Below are 23,826 nucleotides of genomic sequence, written 5' to 3' on the forward strand. Positions count from 1 at the left end.
GCTCCTGGAGCGGCCCTGATCTCGTCCCTGGGACGCCGCAGTGCACGCTGGTGGCTGCCCTGTCACTCGTGTGCATTAGAAGCTGTTGCATGGAACACTTATTAGGTTGCCAAGGCGATCAGTTAGGTCACAGGGTCAAAAATCATACGTGAAAATGTGAGAATAAATTCCATTTCAAGTAAGCTCAGTGAGCCAGCAGTGTGAATAACAATTTATAAATGAGAACTCTGATACACCACCTACTACTAACAAGGAAACCTCCACACGCAGCCCGTTTGTCAGACATTGTAACGTAAACCATGCAAAGTCTGGGAGAAAGACTTCTGTCTTCCATTTCCAGGACTGATGGAGCTAGCTGAGCTGAGAGCAGCCCTTGTACAGGGAAACACACGAAAAAGAGCGTAAAAGCATGGCAGAGCTAACAAGAAGCAGGGAGTGACCAAGTCCGCATTTTAAGAAAAAACCCAAACTCTAAGAGGTAAACTGTGGGTGGAAACCTGCAGTGACCCTGAGAGCATTTGCTTGCCATTCAGCTGTGAGTTCCAGCCCCCGCAGAAGGGGAAGCCCAGACCCCCACCTCCGCGGGGAATCTAACAGAAAACACTCCAGCGGTAAGCCCAGCTCCCAGAGGAGTATACTGGCCTGTGAGCTCAAAAATGCCAGCCGTCACCTCAACCCCGGGGGACTGGGAGCAGACCGGGAGGGAGTAAGGAAGGAAAACGTATCCCTGGGAGATCGTAATCACCGCGTGGCCCCGCTCTCCTGCAGACCTGCACTATCGGGATTCAGAGAGTCTCGAGCAGGGATCAGAGTTTGAAATGTGTCTGTGCATACCTGGCAGAGACAGAAGTCTCTCCTGTGGGAAAGGCGCCTTCTCCCAGACCCCAAAGGGCCCCTGTTACCATTTTTTATTTTTACTTTAATTTAAAAATTTTTTAATAATGAGAAAAATTTATGTTAAGTGTCTTATTGTATGCTGCTGCTACTGTAGATACAATGATTAACCCCATGGATAAAAATTCATGAAAATTCAGAGAGATAGGTGATAAGGATGGACAGAAATGGAAGTTTGCGTATTATGGCATATGTGGTAGGGACGCTTTTGTGCAGGCTTCAGGGTTAGCTGTCTCCAGTGACTCTTCACCAGTGAATGAGAAATGCTTTGGGAACCCTTTGAAAGATCCTTTTTCCTACAAAAAGGCAGAGACTGTCTGGGGTCTGAAGGGATTTGTTCTTGAAGGCGCTCCAGCCAGTGGCGGTGTCGTGTTGAGCCCTCTGCAGACAGAGCTGTGTCAGGGCTGCAGCTCTGGGAAACCTTCCCACCATCAAGCCCAGTGCTGCTGAACCACTGACTTCATAGCTGCGACTCTGGGGGAGCCACACATGGCACACGTGAGAGTGAGGCCAAGTCACCCATCCATGGGGCCCTGGGTCAAGAGTCTGCTAAAAATATTTGTGTATATATATATATATAGTAAAATTTGCCACTTAACTCTGTTTAAAATGTACAATTTGATGGCATTAATGATATCAACCATCACTGCTATTTCTTTTTTAAAAAAATTAATCATTTTATTTGAAATTACACAGTTACACAGAGAAAGAAGGAGAGGCAGAGAGAGAGAGTCTTCCATCCGCTAGTTCACTCTCCAGTTGTCCGCAGCTGCTGGAGCTATGCTGATCAGGAGCCAGGAGCCTCCTCTGGGTCTCCACGAAGGTGCAGGGGGCCAAGGACTTAGGCCATCCTCCACTGCTTTCCCAGGCCACAGCAGAGAGCTAGATTGGAAGTGGAGCAGCCGGGTCCCGAACCGGTGCCCACATGGGATGCCGGCACTGCAGGCAGCACCCTAACCTGCTACTCCACAGCCCCGGTCCCCCCATCACTGCTATTTCCAAAACTTTTCCTCCTCCCAAACAGAAACTGTGTAACCATTAAGCAATAACTCCCTGTGTCCCCCTCCCCACTCCTTGTAATAATTGTTTAAGGCTAATAACCAGTACATAGTCACAAAATAGCCAAGCACACAAAAAAAAACAGGGCCCCAAAAGACTTCAGACATTGGGATTGTCATAGATGATTTATAAAGTAACCTTACTATATTTAAAGAAATGGGAGATAAACTTGATCCTATTTCAGGAAATGAGAAACAACAAAGAAACAATCTAACAGATTTCACAGACACCAGGTAGAACATCTGAAAATTAGAAGTAGAGTAACTAAAGTGGAAAACTCAGTGGGTAAGTTCTGCAGCAGATAGAGTTGAAGGGAGAATTAATGAACCAGAAAGTAGAAAGGAAGCCATTATAGAGAATGCAGTATAGAGAGACATTATTTGAAAGGAAAGGTTAATAGAGTTGATGTCCTTAAATTTTAGCTCATTTATGTCAAAAAGAATTTAAACTTAATTAAAATGCAAAGTAAAATATAAATAAGATTTCCAGCAAAAACGTAAGTGTAAATCAGTAAAGACAACACAGATTTGTGACTGCTTAGGGCTGGGTGTATGGGTGACAAGGTAAAGGGGGCCAGCGTTGTGGCGCAGCAGGGTAAGCCGCCACTTGCAGTGCTGGCATCCTGTATCGGAGTGCCCATTCAAGTCCTGGCTACTCTGCTTCTGGTCCAGCTTCTGGCTAATGTACCTGGGAAGACAGCAGAAGAAGGCCCAAGTACTTGGGCTCCTGCTACCCATGGGGGAGACCAAGATGGAATTTCAGGATCCTGGCTTTGGCCTGGCCCACACCTGAATGTTGCAGCCATTTGGATGCAGCCAGTGGCTGAAAGATCTCTCTCTGTCTCCCTCTTTCCCTCCTTCTCTGTCACTCTGCCTTTTGAATAAGTAAGCTTTTTTTTTTTTTTTAAAGGAAATCAACTGATAATGGCTGGGGGGTTTCTTTAAGGAGTGATAAAAGGATTCTGGAATTAGATACTGGTGATGGTTACACAACTCTAAAAACCACTGAATAACACAATTAGAAGAGTGAATTTTATGATATGTGAATTGTATCCTCAGTAAGCCCGTTTTTGTTTTTTACTTTTTTTTTTAAAGACAAGCAAATAGTTAACGCTTTTACTACTTAAAGAGCCCATAGAGGTTAATAAGAAAACTATCCAGTAAATAAATTGATAAAAGCCATAAATAGGAAATTCATGGTAGAGGAATTCAGACAAGTTATATTTTGAGGAATTATTCAACTTTTTAATGAACAAAGAAATGCAGATTAAAATAACAGTGATAGGGCCGGTGCTGAGGCATAGTGGGTAAAGCCACCGCCTGCAGTGCTGGCATCCCATATGGGTGCTGGTTCGAGTCTTGGCTGCTCTGCTTCCCATTCAGCTCTCTGCTATGGCCTGGGAAAGCAGTGGAAGGTGGCCCAAGTCCTCGGGCCCCTGTACCCATGTGGGAGACCCAGAAGAAGCTCCTGGCTCCTGGCTTTGGATCAGTCTAGCTCTAGCCATTGTGGCCATTTGGGGAGTGAACCAGTGGATGGAAGAAACCCCCCACCTCTCTCTCTCTGCCTCTGCCTCTCTGTGCTTCTATCTTAGAAATAAATAAATAAATAAATCTTTAAAAAAAAGTGAAATAAAATTTCAGTTACCATTTCAAAAAAACAAAGATTGATTATTATTTTTAAAAAGAATATCCAGTGCTGGTCAACTATAGCAAAATAGGCACACTTGGGCACTTGTGGTAAGAAAATTAATTAAAACACTTTTAGAATGCAGCTTTGAAAGTGTTTGTACCCTTGGGACCTGTGATCTCTCTCAGGGGAGTCTTCCCTCAGGGTAAGCATGGTAGGCAGGGGCCTGTGGTACCTCTGTCTAAGGAAGCCTGGGAAATCTTTCCACACTGAATAATTATGCAAATAGAGCTCAGTCCCTGGGAGCTCTCAGCTGAGGCGCCTTGGTGCTTCATGCAGCCCAGCTCACCTGTCCGTCTCCGGGAAGCCCCACCCCCACCCCACGCCTCGTTTCAGCTCCCCTCTCCCAGGTCCTCATTTTGCTGAGAACATGCAGAATTAAGCACACTGTCTTGTAATCATGGTTGATTCATCTCACCCTCTAGAGAGCCCCTGTCCTATTCCATCTGTGTCAGCCGCTCACAGCGTCTGGCACTGTTAGTTCGAGTAGGTGCCCTCTGCATGTGTGGCTGCGTCAGAGTTGTTCCCATCGTCTTTATTCTACAGCTGTCTCCCCAGCTGGATGCTTTATGCCATGATGCTTTGGTGTCTAAAATTGTCCCCTTTCCTCCACTTTTTAACTGAACCAAATGTTAACAGAAATCTTTTCTATTTCTACCTTCCTCAGTAATAATATTACTATTAAAGTTAAAACCATCATTGGTCACCCTACATTATCGAGTGTCAAAATTAAACCAGCTGGGAGAACAGGCTTCTCACTCCCCCATAAGGAAGACCAGCGTGTGGGACAGTGTTTAAGCTGCTGCCTGCAGCACCGGCATCCCGTGTCAGAATGCTGATTTGAGTCCTGGCTGCTCCAGTTCTGATTCAGCTCCACTGCTGATGTGCCTGGGAAGGCAGTGAGTGATGGCACAAGTGCTTAGACCTCTGCCACCTATCTGGGAGACCAGGCTGGAGTTTTTGGCTCCTGGCTTTGGCGTGGCCTAGAGCTGGCTGTTGTAGGTATCTAGGGAGTGAACCAACAGACAGAAGATCTATCTCTCCCTCTCTATATGTCACTCTGCTTTTCAAATAAATAAAAATAGATCTTAAAAAGAAAAAGGCTAGGGTGGTACTGTGGCACAGCGGGTTAAATCCTCAGCCTGCAGCACCAGCAACCCATATGGGCTCCAGTTTAAGTCCTGGCTGCTCTACTTCTGATCCAGCTCCCTGCTAATGCACCTGGGAAGGCAGTAGAAGATGGCTCAAGTGCTTGGGCCCCTGAACCCACGTGGGAGACCCAGAAGAAGCTCCCAGCTTCTGGCTTCAGATCAGCTCAGCTCCGGCCGTTGGGGCCTTTTGGAGAGTGAACCAGCAGATGGAAGACCTCTCTCTCTACCTCTCTCTGTAGCCCTTTCTAGTTAATATTAAAAAAAAAAAAAAGCTATTAAAATAAAACAAAGCTAGGGCAGGCTTATTAGCTAAGGCGACCCCTCCCACATCAGAGTACCTGGGTTCAATACCTGGCTCCGTCTCCTGACTCCTACTGGCTGCTGCTGCTCACCTTGCAAGGCAGCAGTGATGAGTCCAGTAACTGGGTTCTTGGCTACCCTTGGGGGAGACCTGGGTTGAGTTTCTGGCTCCTGTCTCCTGAGTTTGGTCTTGGCCAGCCCTGGCCATTGTGGGCACTTGGGAAATGAAGCAGTGGATGAGAGCTCACTTTCTTTCTATCTTCCTGCCTCTCAAAAAAAAAATTTTTTTTCAAAATAAAAGCTGTCCACAATATTAGAATTGTATCTATGAAATCTATTCTTTTTATGTTTTGTTAAAAATGTCCATATAGAAACAGGATAAGTATATATTTATTCAAAGAATGGGCTGTGAAAGAGAGAACATCACAATATTTGTGTTGATTTTGGGTGATTTTAAAATAATAAGTAATTTGAGAGACAGAGCTCCCATCCAACAATTCATTTTCCAAATGCCAGCTGGGAACTCAATCCAGGTCTCTCACATGAGTGACAAGGACTCAGCCACTTGAGTCATCACCTGTTGCCTTCCAGGGTGCACATTAGCAGGCAGCTAGAATCCTAAGTAGAGCTGGGACCTGAACCCAGGCACTCTGACAGGGACTGCAGGTGTCCCAACCAATGGCTTACCCACTAGCCCAAACGCCTGCCCCCGGGTGATATTTTCGCGTAGCCACGATTTATCTGTGGAAGTGTGCTGTCTATGGCTTACAGTGTGTGGGAGTGCTGCCCCCGTCACCACTGTCAGGCTCGGAACATCTTCCTTATCCTGAAAGGGAGTCTGCTCCCCCGAGCCTTCCCTCCCCCAGAGCCCCCACGGGTGATTTCCATCTTACTCTCTTCTTTGTACTGTTCTGTGGGACTTGAATCTTTGATAGAGACCTGTATTATTTATATCTTCCTCATCATCCCCCACCTCCCCCCCCCAAAAAAAAAAACAGGCAAGTTCTTTTGGTTTTGTTTTTGAAAGCTGTGCTTTCCCTACTGTGTATCCGTGCCTGTTCTAATTCACCGCCTAGCCCAGGACTTGAACCTGAGTGGATAAAGTCAGGAGAAACCCTGTGTGGACCCCAGAGGCTCCCTAACCAGGTTTGGGAATCCCTGAAATTCTAGACAAGTGTGTGTGTGTGTGTGTGTGCGCGTGCATGTGTATTTTTGAAGAGCTAAGGAGCTGTGTGGGGGAGAGAGACCCTCAGCTTGGTGTCTGTCACTGCAGCTTTAAGTCCTACGTGTCATGGTTGCTCATTTCACAGCGATCACTTTTGTAAGCCGGTGCTAGCCTGGAGCATGGATCACAAAGACTTGCCTGATCATCTCATCAGGACATCTGCTAGGCTTAATTAAGGCAAGAAAAAAAAAAAAAGAATTTAGGAAGAATCTGTGTTGCCTTCTCACTGCAGGAGCCCCAGGCACAGGGCCTGTCTCTTAGACCACCAGGCTCTGCTGGGGACCCTGGAGAACCGGAGATCAGCCCTGTCTTGCCAGTACTCCGGCCAGGCAACAACTCCCCTGGGGAGCTTGGCTTTCCCTAAACCAGCGAGAAGCTGACGCATCTGCCAGCTTTGCTGATTCTGCAGCTTCTCCAGCTTCGCACAGGCTTGGGGTGAAAAGTCAGGAGAAAACTTTGGAGAAAAAATGAGCCCAAAGTTCAGGTGGTTCTTCTCCTACCGGGACTGCCCACCTGGGGTTTTGCTTTCTCACCCGGATCCATCCAAAAGGGAACTCCTTGGATATAAAAAGCCTTTCTTTGTTTTTACTAGTAAATGTTTCTCTGGATAACATAAAGAGAACACTGATGTGCTTTTCCTCTCTTTGAAAGCCACATAAAGAAAATTAAATAAATGAGGTCTTGGTTCTGTATTTCTCACCCATGATCAGCTGAAATGAAAATTTCTCTGAATGATAGAGCAGTGATTGCTTTCAAAGCAGGCCTAATTGCTATTTCCTGTCCCTCCCTCTTCCTCCCCTCTTCCTCCCCTCCCCTCCCCTCCCCTCTCCTCTTCTTTTCTCTCCTCCCCTCCTCCTCTCCCTTCCCCTCCCCTCCTCCTCTCCCCTCCCTCCCCTATTGTCTCCCCTCCCCTCCCCTCCCCTTGTTCTCTCCCCTCTCCTTTCCTCCCCTCCTCCCCTCCCCTCCCCTCTCCTCCCCTCTCCTCCCCTCCCTTTTGTTCTCTCCACTCCTTCCCTCCCCTTTACCCCCTCTGCCCTCCCTCTCCTCCCCTCTCCTCCCCTCCTCTCCCTTCCTTCCCCTTCCCTTCCTTTGCCTCTCTTCCTTTGTCCATCCTTCCTGCCCTCAGTCAGTATTAGGACAGACATTATTTCTGTACATACAGCAGAACCCTGATCCTCACGGTGTTCCTGGGACACATGTTTCCTGTACTCTGCCCTCTGCCGCCTTCCCCCCCCCGGAATCATCCGTAGGCATTCAGATAGAGGCAGCCCCGACCCGGCAGACTGTAAGGTTTTCCGGACCCTTCCAGATGTTGTTTTACATGCTTTATTTGGGAAGGGCAGTAGAATAAGAGATTTAGGGGCTCGCAGTAGCCCATAAAGATGTTATGGAGTCAAGGTGTTTGACAGCCGTTGGTTAAAAAACAGAAACTCATTAAAACCCAAGTTTTCCATTTCCTTTCTGTATGGCTTTTCTGTCATCACTAATGTTGGCAGCATCTCAAGTTAGAATCCTTTGTGAATTTCATTAACGTTACTACTACCTCTCTTTTCCACATGCTACATAAAAACACCAACCAGCAGCCAAGTGATCCTGGGAAGGCCCGAGTAGACCCCACAGAGGTGCGTGCAGTTCCAGCTGGGTGCAGAGCGCAGGCTGCTGGCCTTGGAGTCCATCACAAAGTCCATTTTGTGGGTGACGCTGATAGTGTGTACTTGAAGACGTAAGGTCTGCTATCCAGGATCTGCAGAAGTGCAGCGTCCCAGGCATGGCTGCCAGGTGAGCCGGTGTAGCAGAATTACTGTCTGTCAGCAGTTCTGCTCGGCACACGGCAGCTCTGGGATCTTGGCCATGTTTCCCCCTTCTCTGTTCCCTAGCCTCTCCCTCCGTAAAACCAGGAATAACATTAGTACCTCCCACAGAGGATTGTTGGGAGCATTAAATGGATGAAGGCACCTCAGATGTTTAGGACAATGCCCGGGGTATTGAGAACTCCCCGCGTTGGTATCTTTGCCACTATGTTTTTATTTGTTAAGGACAGTTCAGGGTACAAATGGTTTCCAGTAAGTACAGCTGTCAGTAAAAAGAGATTGCTCTGGTGTCTGTACTTTTTCCTCTTTAAAATGAGAATTAGAAAGCAATTTAAGGGGTGGGCACCTGGTACAGCATTTAAGGCAGTTCTTGGGATGCCCACATCCCAGATCAGAGTGCCTGGGTTCGAGTCCGGACTCCACTTCTGCTTCCAGCTTCCTGCTGATGTGCCTCCTACGAGGCAGCAGGTAAAAGCTTAAGAACTTGGGTCCTTGCTAACCATGCGGGAGACTGAATTTTGGGCTCCTGCCTTTGTCTTCGTCTTTGCCCAGCTCCAGCTATCGGAAACCTTTGGGGAATGAATCAATGGATGGAAAATCCCTATTTCTCTCTGCCTTTCAAAAATTAAAAAAAAATTTAAATTAAAAAACGAAGACAATTTAAATGCATACCTAGGCATTACCTTTGTGTGTGGACATGTTATTTGGATCCTGACTTAAAGGGACAGGTGCTAGGTGTGGCTCTCACACATCCTCAGCGGGGATCCTCAGTGCCACCCTGCTTTTTCCTCAGGCCTGAGGAACACTCCTGCCTCCTGCGTCTCTTACATTTGTTGAGGCCTGTCCACAGTTAACACAGCTTTGGAGCTTTAGAGAAACTCAATCCAATTGGTACGTGTGATGTTATCATTTACTCTAATTACAGACAGCCCAGCTGTTCAGTTGAGGTCCTCAAACTTCCTCAACTTAATAACCAACTTCCCCAGTTTGTGCAGCTTCCTGGATTCAGGGAGCTGACTTTATTGTTAGTTTGCATCATAATGAGGGGTCTCCTCACTGCAGTATCCTGCCAAAGGGTGGTATTTTCCTTCCCTTGTGAGTTCTGTGAGACTTTCTGTCTTTGTGACTTAGAGCTGCAAGAGGACAAGCGCACATTGGTGATTATCTTTTTGAAATTGGAAGGAAAATTTCTTTGTGCCTGACCACTTTGCTTAACCATCCCTCGTGGTTCTTTCTTTTAAAAAAATATTTATTTATTTATTTATTTGAAAGGGAAAGAGAGAGATCTTCAATCTGCTGGTTCACTCCCCAAATGGCTGCAACAACCAGGACCTGGCCAGGCCAAAGCCAGGAGCCAGGAATTCCATCCAGGTCTCCCATGTGGTAGCAGAGGCCTACACACTTCAACCAGCATCTGCCATTCCTAAGGTGCATTAGCAGGAAGCCGGATCGGAGTTGGAGCAGCTGGGACTTGAACCAGCACTCTGAAGTGGGATGCTGGCACTGCACAAGGCAGCTTAACTTGCTTGCACCACAACAGTTGGCCAGCCTTACCTTATTAGTTTTTAAAATGAACTTTTATTAATTACTTTGAACATGTTTTGTTAAAAGTCAAAATGTGGAGCATCCCATAGAGCATTGGCTTAAGTCCCAGCTGCTTCACTTTCAACCCAGCTGCCTGCTGCTACACCTGGGAAAATTATGGAAGACGGCCCAAGTGCTTGGAACCCTGCCGTCACAGTGGAAGATCCGAATGGATTTCCTAGCTCCTGGCTTTAGCCTGACCCAGCCCTGGCCACTGTGGGCATTCAGGAAGTGAACCAGCAGATGAAAGATGCCTGTCTGTCTGTCTCTCCCTCTCTAACTCTGACTTTCAAGAAGTAAATAAATCTTTTTTAAAAAAGAAGTCAAAAGGCATATCCCATGTCCTGTTTCCTATGCCCCGCTTCACTTCCCAGAAGTGTTTTATCCCCACCCTTTTTTAAAATTTTTAATTTATTACTGTCATGATTTATTAGTCATCAATGTCCTAGTGAAAGCCAATCATAACAGTAAGAACCCTTGTTCTTCATTGTGATTCATTTCATTTCATTTTCCAACTCAATGAAAATCTCTGTGTTCTGTTGAAAATTTTATGTATACAGTGTCTCAAATCTTGTCCAGTGTAATCATTTTCACATTCCAGGTTTTTAAATCTTTGGTTCTTTTTTTTTTTTTAAAGACAAGTTTATTTTTGGCACAAGCCCCACCCCCTTTTAAAAGTTTCTTCTCATATTTATCTCCTGTTTCTAAGTGAAATGCTGATAGATCTGAAATGTTTTGGACGTTTGGGAGGGCATTTGGCACAGCAGGTAAAACACCACTTGGGGCACCCACTCCTTTTACTGGAGTGCCTTGGATTGAGTCCCGCCTCTGCTTCCAATCCAGCTCCCTGCTAATGCATACCCTGTGAGGCAGCAAGTGATTGTTCAAAATACTTGGGTCCTTGTCACCCACAAGTGAGACCCAGGTGGAGTTCCTGGCTCCTGGCTACTACAGGTCCCAGCCTCAGCTATTATGGGCATTTGGGGAAGTGAACCAGTGGATAAAAGATCTCTCTCTCTCTTTGTTTCTCTCTCTGTCACTCTGCCTTTCCAAAACATTTCTAAAACATTAAATAAATAAAACCTTATATTTTATTTATTTATTTTTTTTTTAAGTTTTTTTTTTTTTTTTTTTTTTTTTGACAGGCAGAGTGGACAGTGAGAGAGAGAGACAGAGAGAAAGGTCTTCCTTTGCCGTTGGTTCACCCTCCAATGGCCGCCGCGGCCGGCGCGCTGCGGCCGGCGCACCGCGCTGATCCGATGGCAGGAGCCAGGAGCCAGGTGCTTTTCCTGGTCTCCCATGGGGTGCAGGGCCCAAGCACTTCGGCCATCCTCCACTGCACTCCCTGGCCACAGCAGAGGGCTGGCCTGGAAGAGGGGCAACCGGGACAGAATCCGGCGCCCCGACCGGGACTAGAACCCGGTGTGCCAGCGCCGCTAGGCGGAGGATTAGCCTAGTGAGCTGCGGCGCCGGCCTATATTTTATTTATTTATACGTGAAATGTAATACTTACATGGTCCCAAGTAAAACGATTTAGAATCAAGTCTCCCTCTCATATCTCACAACCTGTCACCTAGTTCCCCTCCCCTGAAACGACCAATATTGTTAATTTCCTGTGTATCCTTCCAGAAATATCTGATGACACTGTATTTCCCTTTTGCAACCACTCACATTGTGGACACGCTCTTCTGTACCCTGCTTTTCACTTGCAGTTCATTCCATAGCAGTTCCTAGAAAGCTTTTTTTGATGCATTGTATTCCATTGTATGAATGACCACAATTTAACCAATCCTCCATTTATGAACATTTAATTTGTTTCCAGTCTTTTCTATTATAAATAGTGTTGCAGTTATGATTTTATGCATATATAATTTTCTATTTCCGTAAGTATATCTATTAGGATAAATTCCTAGAGTAGAATTTCTGGCTTACCACAGCATTCAGATTTTTTAATGTAATACAGTTTCTTACAAATGTAAGACAGAGTCTATGAAATGTGGAATACTTGATATTTTTCCCATTCAATCACAAATAACAAGTTGTTTTCTTTCTCTGTCTACTCTCACTCTGCAGGCACGATCAAAACAGATTGGATACAAAAGGAAGCTGATAATTTGTTCCTGGCAGTGGGTTTCTCTTTATGTTTGAGAGTTACTATATTGTTTTCTCCCTTTTTCTTCTATTCTAAAAGCCTAAAATGGTAGACACGAAATCTTAGTTTTTTGAAATAACTTTTTGAAATATAACTCGCATATCTAATTTGTCTATTTACATCCTGCAATTCAGTGGTTTGGGTGTATTCAGAGACTGTGTGGCCATCACAACAGTCGACTGTAGAGTGGTTTATCACCCTAGAAACCCCGTATCCATCCGCTATCAACCCCGGCTTCCCCCAACTCCTACAGCCCTCTGTAACCACCACACCTGCCCTTGCTCCCTACAGACTTGTCTGTTCTGGATATTTCAAATCCATGGACTCATACATCATGTGGGGTTTTGTGTTGCATAGCATTTTGTTGGCAGAAATTCCTGAGAGGTGGGGTGAGCAGCTAGTTTTCCAGGTTGATGTAGATATTTTGGGAAGTTGTTACCTGCCCAGGAGAAACAAGGCAGATTAGTTTTGAGGTAGGGATGGCTTAGCAGGTTCCTGGGCTCGCGCCAGTCAGCTGTAAATGTCTGCAGACATCTAGAATCCGACTGTCTTGGCTGTAATGCAAGAGTACCGTGTGAAGCAAGACTGCGCCTCAGCCTCTTTCACCACAGGAGGTTTACAGAGTCGCCAAGCCACGTGCTGAGGGGCCATCTTGAAGTCGGCACTGTTTCTATCAAAATACGTTTCTGGCTTTGTAATGAAAGTGTTAGGGGAGAAAACAGAGTCAGTTTCCAAGCTGACTGCATTATGACATGAAGTACTTTCCATAATATTTTTTTCAGTTAATTCTCCCCAGAACACAGGTCCGAATGCTTTCATGGACGCTTGGGGTGCACCTTCACCCTCTGGGTCTCTCATCTGTTCACCACATCCTGAAACCTCGTCGTTCTCCTGCGATCAGGGCAGGACGCACCTCTCACCCCATCGTTCGCTTCTTATTGCCAAAGGAATTGATGTGTCACGTTTCCTTGAAGCCAGTGCTGGCCCCGAAATCATTCCAGTTTCAAGTTACAAAGCGATGATCAAGTGTGAGGGGCTCAGGGTCATATGAGGGCTATGGCCAAGCTTCCTCTTTATGTCAGAGTTCAGAAAACTTTCCCAAAAAACAGCCAAAAGAGCCACACAGAAAACCGCACCCCTCTCACTGATAGGCAGTCTTGGCCGTCCATCGTAGGTGACTGTCTCTGCTGCTTGGTGAGCAGCGTGTGATGCCCTCCTGCAGGGGTTTGCCAGCAGCACCCTAGAAAGTAAACCCCACCCTGTGCAGTGGACCAGCAGGATGCCTGGGACCCGGGAAGCAAGGAAGCCCCAGTTGGCTATTGGCAGCCTTCTCGTGAAAGATTAGCAGGACCTAAAGCTACCTGATGGGGTCAAAAGTTTGGCCTTCTAGGAAAAGCAGAAAATAACAATTGTTTGATCCATGTTTGGATTCCTTTGGTGAGGGAAACAAATCAAGCTAGCATAATAGGGCAGTGTTACTGGCTTGTGTGTTCCAAGATTGCAGTGGGCAGAATACAGCTGGACCTGGGGCTCCAAGGCTGCTCCCCCTCTTGCTTGTCTCCTCTTTGTGTTGACACCACTCTTGGGTGGGCTTTTTCCACGTGACCAGTGCCAACTCCAAGGAAAAGCTTATCTTTCCCAGTAGTTAGGGGGCGTTCCAGGATGGAAACTCAATAACTGTTCTTGGACCAGTAGTGAGGAGGAGATGGAATACCCCTTTAGCTAGCCCGGGGTTGAGTTCCCGCTTGGAAGGAGAGCGCATGGGTGGGTGGCCCACAGAAACCACGCCGACTGTGAGCAGGGACAGCCGGGTGTCGTTGCCGGAAGAAAGGGTTGATGCTGTGCACAACCCCGTGTCCGTCCACCGCAGAGAGAGCTCATGTGGCCAGGAAATCTGTTCCCAGAAGTGAACAGCTGTCCTCAGCCAGACTAACGAGGGACAGGGGAACAAACAACAGCGGGGGTGGGGGCGGCTTTATAGGTGAATTTCAGGAAAGCTGGGTACAGATCAAGGGATTACAGAGCAAATCCCGTGTTACAAGTTTTCCATCATAAAGTCACAGCTATGAGGGTACTCTCTGTAGGATAATGGAATCAAAAAGCAAGTTTATTTTGGTGAAAATAATTTAGAAATCCATGCGTGGTTGTTTCATAATAGGCATTGTCCGTGAACTCTTTAAAGATTCCCTCATGGACATAGATTTTGGTTTCTTTGCAGCAAAATAAACTTATAATTCCATTTTTAGTGAGCTTTTTGAAGTACCCTAGTATATTCCTAAAAAGGAAATAAATCCACCAGATTTCTGAGTTGGAAACTTGTGATGAAAATGTGGTTGTGACAGCTGCTGATTGATAACGTGCACTAGGCCTTGTGATCTATCCGCAGTGCAGCACCTCAGTTCGCGTCTCCCAAGTCACTGCTCTTTGAGATGCTGTTTCTTTTCTCTCTCCTAGCAAACAATGCATTTACCCTTTTATTAAGCCACAGACACTTTTCCCCTATGCTGGAATGTTCTCTGACTCCACCTTGGCCCTTCCAGGACTTCTCCATCATTTGAAACAGTACAGTGGCCTACACTGAATGTCATGGTTTCCAACAGGGAACTCTCCAATTCAAGTTCTGCCACAGCCTGGAACTCTAAGAGCAGAGCTTCTGTCTATAAACCTGGAGCCACATAAAGGGAGACGTGGCTTAGGACCACATGCAGAGACATCTCAGGCTCTTTGAAAGCAAAGCGTGGTGGGGGTAGGGAGGACAGAAAAGGGGATGGGCATACAGGCGCAGCCCTCCACAGGTGCACCACCTTTACCACTCACCAGATGCTATGCCTAAGGAGTGGAGAGAGCATGCACGTAGTTTATATGAGAATGAAACCACAACACGTAGCATAAAAAAAAAAGGATTTGCCATTTAAACAGGAGAATAGTAAGTTCAGATGGAAAATAATTACAGATTTCCCAAGCATTTATAGTACTCCTTCCCCATTCTGTCTTTCTTAATTCCTGAACTTTATATCACAACTGTATACTTGAACCCTTTTACTCATTCAACAAATCGTTGTTTGATTTATTTGAAAGGAATAGTAACAGAGAGGGAGAGATGGAGATCTTCCATCTTGCCCAAATGCCCACAACAGCCAGGTATGGGCTAGGCTAAAGCCAGGAACTCCATCCTGGTCTCCCACATGGGTGGCAGGAGCCCAAACCCTTGGACCATCATTTGCTATCTGCCAAGTACATTAGTAAGCAGCTGGATTGGAAGCAGAGCAGCTGGAATCCAAACCAGCACTCCCATAGGAGATGCTGCTGTCGGAAGTGGTGGCTTAACCCTCTGTTCCACAATGCATGCCCCAACCACAGATAGTTCTTGAGCACCTGCCATGTGCTGGCACTCTTAGGCACTGAGGAGATGTAGCAGAGAATAAAACAACATCCTGATTTTGCAGAGTTCCAAGGAAGAGAGCAGACAATATAGAAAGCAGTAGAGAGTATATCAGATGGTGTTTAGTGCTAGGAAGACAAGTGAGGCAGAGTGAGAGGGACAGACTGGTAGAGGAAGGAAGTGGTCATTTCCTTGGTGATCCAGGTGAGCTGAAAACAGAGACAGCATGGGGTCTGAGGGCCAGCTTTAGGGCTGCCTGGGGGAGGGGCAGCTGAGAGAGAGGGGAAGTAAAGCAGAGAGGCTGGACCAGGAGCAGGCTGGTTACTTGAAGAACAGCAAGGTAGCAAGATGGCCAGAGTTGCTGGAGGATGAGTGTGAGTGTGTGTGTGCATGTGTGTGTCTGTGTGAATGCACACACATACATTTGTGTGTGTGTGTGTGTGTGTGTGTGTGTGAAAGGTGGGGTCAGAAGAACCAAGGCAGGCGGGAGACGGGAGCTGCTGCTGTTTAGGGGAGAAGGGAAATGGTTGAGGCATTGGGCAGAGGAATGAAGGGGCCTGACTTGTGTGTTAAACTGTACCATTCCTGGTGCAGTCAGGGAAAAGGAGAGATGCATCCAACCAGCTGAGGATTATTGAGAAATCCAGACCAGCGATGAGGGCCTGAGGTGGTAGAGCTGGAGGTGGAGAGAAGCGTTCACCTCCTGGACATGCTCGTATCCTGAAACCCGTTTCCTTTCTGGTTTGCTTCTTCCTTGTCTTTCCTCGCTGTCCCTTAGAAATGTGTAACCCTTTTCTCCCCTGCCGCGTAGGATTTGTGTTTGGTTTGGGGAGCAGGTCCTTTATTCTCTCCCATCTTCACCATCCCTGGAAAGCTGGCTCGATGTGGTGCTGGCTCAGGTGACAGCAGGGGGAGAGGCTCTGGCCTTCCTCTTCCCTTCCTATGATGTGGAAGAGGGAACAGAGAGTCCTTGGAAGGAGGACGAAGGGGCAGCATCAACCCTGCTTCTGCTGATCCAGGATCTGGGTCACCAGCCTGGGTCTAACGCTGATGGAGCCCAGAATGCTGGGGAAGTGTTTCCTTGTGGAAGTTGCTCCCGTCATTAGTACAGGGGATTTTAGAGTTCATGGAAAAGTGGAACTACAAGATAAGTTTATTTTGGTGCAAGAAATTTTTGAAATCCACCTGTAGTTTTTTCACAGTACGCTTTTTCCATGAACATTTTGAAGACTCCTCATATGCATGGATTTCAAAGATTTTTTTTTTGGCAACAAATAAAGATTTTTAATGTTTGTTTATTTGAGAGGCAGATAAAGAGCTTCCATCAACTGACTGACTCACTCCCGAATGCTGGGAAGGAGGGGTGTAATGAAACCAGGAGCTGGGAACTCAATCTGGGTCCTCCAAACAGGTGGCAGTAATTCAATTACTGAGCTAGCCCCTGCCGCCTCGTAGGGTGCACATAAGCTGGAAGCTGCAATTGGGAGTGGACTCAAACCCAGACACTCCTATGTGGAATGCAGGTATCTTAGATTAGATGCTTACCCCCAAATAAACATGTTTTAATTCTATTTTGCATGAGCGTTTTGAAGTCCTTTAGTCTTGCAGAGAGAGCGAGCTGATGCTGGAGTGGGGGACTGCAGCAAAGGCAGGAGCACTGCTGGCTTCAGGCGGACGCGTCGGCCTGGAACCTTGGCGTCTCAGAATCAGGAGGGCCCCCGGGGGCATCCCCTGGCCTTCTCCTGCTGCTCAGTGCGTGCCTGCCCCGACGTGGGGCAGCCGGCCTCTGCTCCATGTGTCCGAAGTCCGCAGAGCAAGAAACAGCAGTGCAGGATGGGCCCTTAGAGATCACACCGTGATGGGACTGGACGAATCCAAAGCCGGAACCCCCAGACCATGTTCTTTGCACTATGTGGTCTCCCCAAATAAAGGGCAGCCCTTGCTGGTGGTTTCTAAAGGTCTCTGTTCAGGGGTAGGAGTTTGGCACAGATGCCACGTAGGATACCTGCATCCCGTATACAGAATGCCTGGGTGCCAGTCCTGGCGCTGCTTCTCATTTCAGCTAACAGGTGCCCTGGGAAAAGGCAGGTGATGGCCCAAGTACTTGGGTCCCTGCCACCCAGGTAGGAGACCCAGATTGAGTTCCAGGCTCCTGACTTTGACCTGACCCTGTCCCAGCTGCTCTAGGTATTTGGGGAGTAAACCAGTAGATGAAGGACGATGTCTCTCTCCCTCTGCTTTTCAAATAAATAAAAATAATAATAAATATGTCTGTTCATTCCATCACAGGATGTCTAGGTCTATTCACCTTTTAATCCTAAACAGTAATATGTCATTTTCCCCCCAAAACCCAGGTGTTGCCCTGCTCTCAGATGTGTACCCGGAGAAGATCTTGGTTGACCTGCTGGCTCAGTATGACAGTGGCCAGGACAAGCACACACCGGAGACCAGACTGAAAGTCGGGGAGGTGCTGATGCGAGTCGTGAGGGCACTAGGTGAGTGTTCTTGTTCCATCTGTCTGGGACAGGGTGTGGCCACAGAGTGACATTGAAGCCCACGTCTGTGACCCGGGAGGCGTGGTATACCAGCATGGCAGGGGCCATTTAGGGGCTCAGATAAGTCTGTCCCTGTTCAAAATATCCAGGCGCTCACTATGAGATGGCCTGCAACAGGGTCCGTTTTCCCACCAACAGTGTAGTGTCCTTCCTCGGAGCCAGGGCGGACCACAGAGTTCAGTGGAGTGGGGTGAGCAGTTGCCGGGCAGCAGTAAGCGCAGGGACAGGAATGTCACGGAGGAGGCAGGGTGCTGGCTGCTGAGTGTGTGCACGGGGGTCTCGTCTCATTGTCCCAAAGCTCACTGTGAAGATGCAGAGCTTTGTAGAGACCCATTTCATAGGCGAGGAAGCTGTGGCTCAGACACCTGCAGCAGTTTGTCCTGGATCGTCGAGCTGCTAAAAATTGTACCAGCAGCTTGAAGGGAGAGGCTGCAGGCTGCGCCAGCTGGGAGCAGTGGTCCCAGCAGCCTGCGTCGGTTCCCATCTGAAACTGCGTCTTACTGGCTGTGCATTCACAGGAGGGCTCCTTCCTCGGAGGCCTTGTGTAAAGTGAGGAAATTCACAGCACCTGCTCGGGAGGCTTCCGTCAGGATTGTATAAGGAAACACTTGGATAATCATGCTTGCCATATAACTAGGGTTCAGTAAATTTTTAATTTTGCTCAAATGAAAAAGATACGAATTTCTTTATTTAAAATTTTATATAAGGAATACAAGTTTCATGTATTTCATATATACAGGTTCAGGAACTGTATATATTGATACTTTCCACCCTGTTCTCCCTCCCGTCCATGCCTCCACCCTCTCCTATTCCCATTCTTATTTTTTATAAAGATCTATTTTCAGTTGACTTTATACTCATAAGATTTACCCTACACTAAGTAAACAGTTCAACAAGTAGTATGAAGAATTAAAAAACACTCTTCCTTAACAGGCAAGACAAGGACTGTTGAAAGTCATCCCATCTCAAAGTGTCAGTTGCACTCCTATAGATTACCTTTTAGGTGCTCTATTAGATCAGGGAGAACATATGGTATTTGTCTTTTGTGGACTGGCTTATTTCACCAAGTATTATGGTTTCCAGCTGGATCCATTTTATTGCAAACGACAGGATTTCGTAGTTTTTTTTTTTTTTTTAACTGCTGTGTATTATTCCATATGTATATACCATATTTTTTTTCCAGTTTTCAGTTGATGGACATCTGGATCGATTCGATATCTTAGTTGTTATGAATTAAACTGCAGTAAGCATGAGGGTACATATCTTTCAAAAAATTTCTGTAAAATATTAAAAGGGCAGGTGGTTAGCTGAGTGGTTAAGATATTGGTTAAGATGCCCACATCCCACATTGGAGTACCTGGGTTCAATACCTCACTCCAGTTTCCTGCTAACGCAGACCCTAGGAGGTAGTAGTGATGGCTCAGCTGGGTCATTGCCACCACACGGGAGACCTTGACAGAGTTCCCGACTCCTAGCTTTGTTCCTAGCCCAGCACTAGCCATTGTGAGTATTTGATGACTGAACCAGCTGATGGGAGCATTCTCTCTGTCTGCCCCTCTCTCTCTCCCTCTCTCTCTCTTCTATGTATGTGGTGTGTCTTCCTCTCAAATAATAATTTTTTTATTTTTTATTTTTTTATTTTTTGACAGGCAGAGTGGACAGTGAGAGAGAGAGACAGAGAGAAAGGTCTTCCTTTGCCGTTGGTTCACCCTCCAATGGCCGCCGCGGCTGGCGCGCTGCGGCCGGCGCACCGCGCTGATCCGATGGCAGGAGCCAGGAGCCAGGTGCTTTTCCTGGTCTCCCATGGGGTGCAGGGCCCAAGCACCTGGGCCATCCTCCACTGCACTCCCTGGCCACAGCAGAGAGCTGGCCTGGAAGAGGGGCAACCGGGACAGAATCCAGCGCCCCAACCGGGACTAGAACCTGGTGTGCCGGCGCTGCTAGGTGGAGGATTAGCCTAGTGAGCCGCGGCGCCGGCCTCAAATAATAATTTTAAAAAATTAAAGAAATGTTTTGTTATTTACTATTTATTAAGTATCGATATCAGGTTAGGAGGTGGGACATTGTTCTGCATCATGAGATGTAGAATCGAGTAGAGATTCATTTCTTTCTTTATTTGAAAGTTAGAGTTATATATAGAGAGAGGTCTTCCATCCGCTGGTTCACTTCCCAGATGGCCGCAACAGCTGGAGCTGCACCAATTCGAAGGCAGGAGCCAGGAGCTTACTCTGGGTCTCCCATGTGGGTGCAGGGGCCCAAGCACTTGGCTTATCCTCCACTGCTTTCCCAGGCCACAGTAGAGAGCTGGATCAGAAGTGGAGTAGCCAGGGCTCGAACGGGTGCCCATATGGGATACGGGCACTGCTGGCGGCAGCTTTACCAATTATACCACAGCACCAACCCCAAGAGATTCATTTCTTTAATCTGTGTTCCACAGACGTAACCATTGACAGCAACACTGAGTAATGCTATAAGCCTTAAATAAGGCAAACCAGGCTCAGGTGATGCACAGTATCCGTTTGCACCACAGCTGGCCGCCAGCTGGCATCCTCAGAGACAGGCTCTGGTGGGTGGGGGGTCCTCATCCTGTGTGTGCTGTGTGGGACTTGTGCAGCTTAGTGGTTCATAGTGTGGTGTAATAATGGTGCCACACTGACCTGCACTTCTTCCCTCCTCTAAGTTGGATCCACACTTGCCAGGCACCTGTGTCCTGATGTCTGTCCTGGCTTACTAGTAATTCCATCATCTGCCCCCCAGCATTCAGCTGTGGTGGAAGGAGAGATGATCTAGCTGCAGTCAGGCTGGTTTGTCCGTGAGATCCAATAGAAGTTGCAAGTCTTACTCCTTGCCCGCTAGGGGAAGCTTCTGGAAAACAGAACAGCCTTTGGACTGTAGGACTAGCGTTTCAGAAGGCTTCCAGCAGTTCCACCTAGTCGTGAGCCGTTTCTACACAAAGAGTCTTTAATTTCGTAATTTGTAGGTGATGGTTCTGCCTAAAGATAAGACCTAAATTGCTGACCGTTTAAAATCTTTCATCAGCAAAAGGAGAATGTAATGAGAGTGAATTTTAAAAGAAAAAAATGTTTTTCTCCACTGTTTGAAGAAAGACACACTGTATGTGTCTGCCTTGGTCTTGGATTGGTATCTGGAACATCCCAGATAAAGCACCCATACAGGCCGTCAGTGTGAATGTTACAGCACTATGGGATCCAGTAGCGCAGCCTCTGAACTCTGTCCGCGTGTGCCCTCGGGGTTGCCAGAGCCAGGCGAGAGGTAAACCGTAGGCAGACGACACCAGCGTAATGGGGGTTTTCTCTGTAACCTGTGGTGGGCCTCTGGCATCAGGAGGAAGAACCTTGAAAGTGTTCATTTCTCCTCCTCCACCTGCAGTCCGAGCCTCTGCTGGGGCGAGAGGGGAGGGGGTGAAAGGTGGCGGCATTGAGAGAGAGGCTTTTCTACTCCTTACAGGTTTTATAATTAGGCCAGATTCTGAAACAGCCTTCTGGCATCTCAGGGCAACCTCCATCAGTTTCAAGGGTCTCATCTCTGTAGTCTGCTCTTCTAAGTATTCGCTGCTGCAGTCGTAGCCTGAGCTTGAACTGTTAGTTTCTGATTCACGTTGTGGGTAGGACGTCCCTCATGTGAGACACTCCAAAACCCCACACGTGGTGAGCACTGACACGATGCCAACAAGTGGGAAATCCAGAACCTCAAAGCTTTTTCTGTGACCAAAATTATTAAAAATATTGTATAAAATTATCTTTAGGCTATGTAGATGAGGTGTACATGAAACAAATGGATTTCATGCTTAGACTTGGATCCTCTCCCAAAATTATTTCATCATATGTATGCAAATATTCCAAAATAAAAAAAAAATGAAATGCAGAACACTTCAGGTCCTCAGTATTTCAGATAAGGGATATTCAACCTGCACTAATGTGTCCAGGTGCATAGATGCCTTGTTGAAATCCTGTGAGTGAAGTTAAAGCCCATTTTTACAACATAGCCAGGATTCTTGGTTGGCCAGTATAATGGAAATCCTTTATTTATTTATTTGAAAGTCAGAGTTACACAGAGAGAGGAGAGGCAGAGAAAGAGAGAGAGAGAGAGAGAGGTCTTCCAGCGGATGGTTCACTCCCCAGATGGCCGCAGTGGCCAGAGCTGCACCAATCCGAAGCCAGGAGCCAGGAGCTTCTTCTGGGTCTCCCATGTGGGTGCAGGGGCCCGAGGACCTGGGCCATCTTCTACTGCTTTCCCAGGCCATGGCAGAGAGCTGGTCCAGTCCTGGCTATTACAGTCATTTGGGGAGTGAACCAGCATATGGAAGATCTCTGTCTCTCCTCCCACTGTAACTCTGCCTTTCAAATAAATGAATAGCTCTTTAAAGGGGTTGGAATTATGGCACAGCAGGTCAGACCACTGCCTACAATGCTGGTATCCCAAATGAGCACCTCATTTTGAGTCCTGGCTTCTCCACTTCTGACCTAGCTCCCTGCTGGTGCACCTGGGAGGGCAGCAGAGAGTGGCTCAAACTCCTCGCTTCAGCCTCACCCTGGTCCAGCCCTGGCTATTGCCACCGTTTGGGGAGTGAAACAGTGGATGAAAGATCTCTCTGTCTCTCCCTCTCTTTGTAACTCTGCCATTCAGAGAAATAACTAAATCTTAAAATAAATAAATAAGTAATAAAATCTGAAGTCTTATATCCACAGTAAAGTATTAAGGTGCCCTCATTTTAAGAGTATAGTTATATGGTTCTTTACATATTTTGTGTAAACTTCTAGTAGCCAGGAAGTTTCCTTTTGTCTCTTACCCAGAGGTCAGTACTGTTCTGAGTTTTTTACCATTGGTTTATTTTGATTATTCTTGAACTTCATTTTAATGGATTTCAATCATCACGTGTCCAGTGAGCTGACAGATATGGACATGTACTGCCTGTTGCCTGACATCAGGAGGCACACACGGTCTCTTGTCTCCCATTGGTGATGCTGAGATCCATCAGTGGTGTTTCTGAGGGATCCAGCCGATAAACAAACTTCCCGGCCAGCCTTCGTCCTGATTTTTTTTTTTTTTTTAAGATTTATTTATTAGCCGGCGCCGTGGCTCAATAGGCTAATCCTCCACCTTGCGGCGCCGGCACACCGGGTTCTAGTCCCGGTCGGGGCGCCGGATTCTGTCCCGGTTGCCCCTCTTCCAGGCCAGCTCTCTGCTATGGCCAGGGAGTGCAGTGGAGGATGGCCCAGGTGCTTGGGCCCTGCACCCCATGGGAGACCAGGAAAAGCACCTGGATCCTGGCTCCTGCCATCAGATCAGCGCGGTGCGCCGGCTGCAGCGGCGGCCATTGGAGGGTGAACCAACGGCAAAGGAAGACCTTTCTCTCTCTGTCTCTCTCTCACTGTCCACTCTGCCTGTAAAAAAAAAAAAAAAAAAAAAAAAAAAGATTTATTTATTGGGGGCGGCGCTGCGACGTAGCAGGTAAAGCCGCTGCATCCCACATGGGCACTGGTTCAAGTCCTTGCTGCTCCACTTCTGATCCAGCTCTCTGCTATGGCCTGGGAAAGCAGTAGAAGATGGCCCAAGTGCTTGGACCCCTGCACCTGCATGGGAGACCTGGAGGAAGCTCCTGGCTCCTGGTTCTTGGCTTTGGATTGGCACAGCTCCAGCCGTTGAGGCCAATTGGGGAGTGAACCAGCGGATGGAAGACCTCTCTCTCTCTCTCTCTCTCTCTCTGCCTCTCCTTCCCTTTCTGTGTAACTCTGACTTTCAAATAAATAAAAATAAATCTTAAGGAAAAATGTTTACTTATTTATTTATTTGAAGGCGGAGTTAGAGAAAGGGAAAGATATCTTCCATCTGCTGGTTTACTCCCCAAATGGTTGCAGTTGCAGTGGCTGGAACTCTATCCAAGTCTCTCAAATAAATTGGGCCATCTTCCACTGCTTTCCCAAACACATTAGCAGGGTGCTGGACCAGAAGCGGAGCAGCCATTACCCAAATACAGCTCATGTGGCATGTCTGTGTCACAGGAGT

General features: G+C 47.2%; 1 protein-coding gene across 1 annotated transcript in view; it reads left to right on the plus strand.

The window, feature by feature from the left end:
* TANGO6 (transport and golgi organization 6 homolog) overlaps positions 1-23,826 on the plus strand; it is a 203,248-nt gene that overhangs the window by 97,303 nt on the left and 82,119 nt on the right. The window contains exon 15 of the mRNA XM_070062636.2: positions 17,599-17,739. Coding sequence (XP_069918737.2) covers positions 17,599-17,739 — 141 coding nt within the window. The remainder of the gene's footprint in view (positions 1-17,598; positions 17,740-23,826) is intronic.

Source organism: Oryctolagus cuniculus, chromosome 18 (genome assembly GCF_051225735.1).
Source record: "Oryctolagus cuniculus isolate XC-2025 breed Fujian yellow rabbit chromosome 18, ASM5122573v1, whole genome shotgun sequence".
Classification (NCBI taxonomy): Eukaryota; Metazoa; Chordata; class Mammalia; order Lagomorpha; family Leporidae; genus Oryctolagus; species Oryctolagus cuniculus.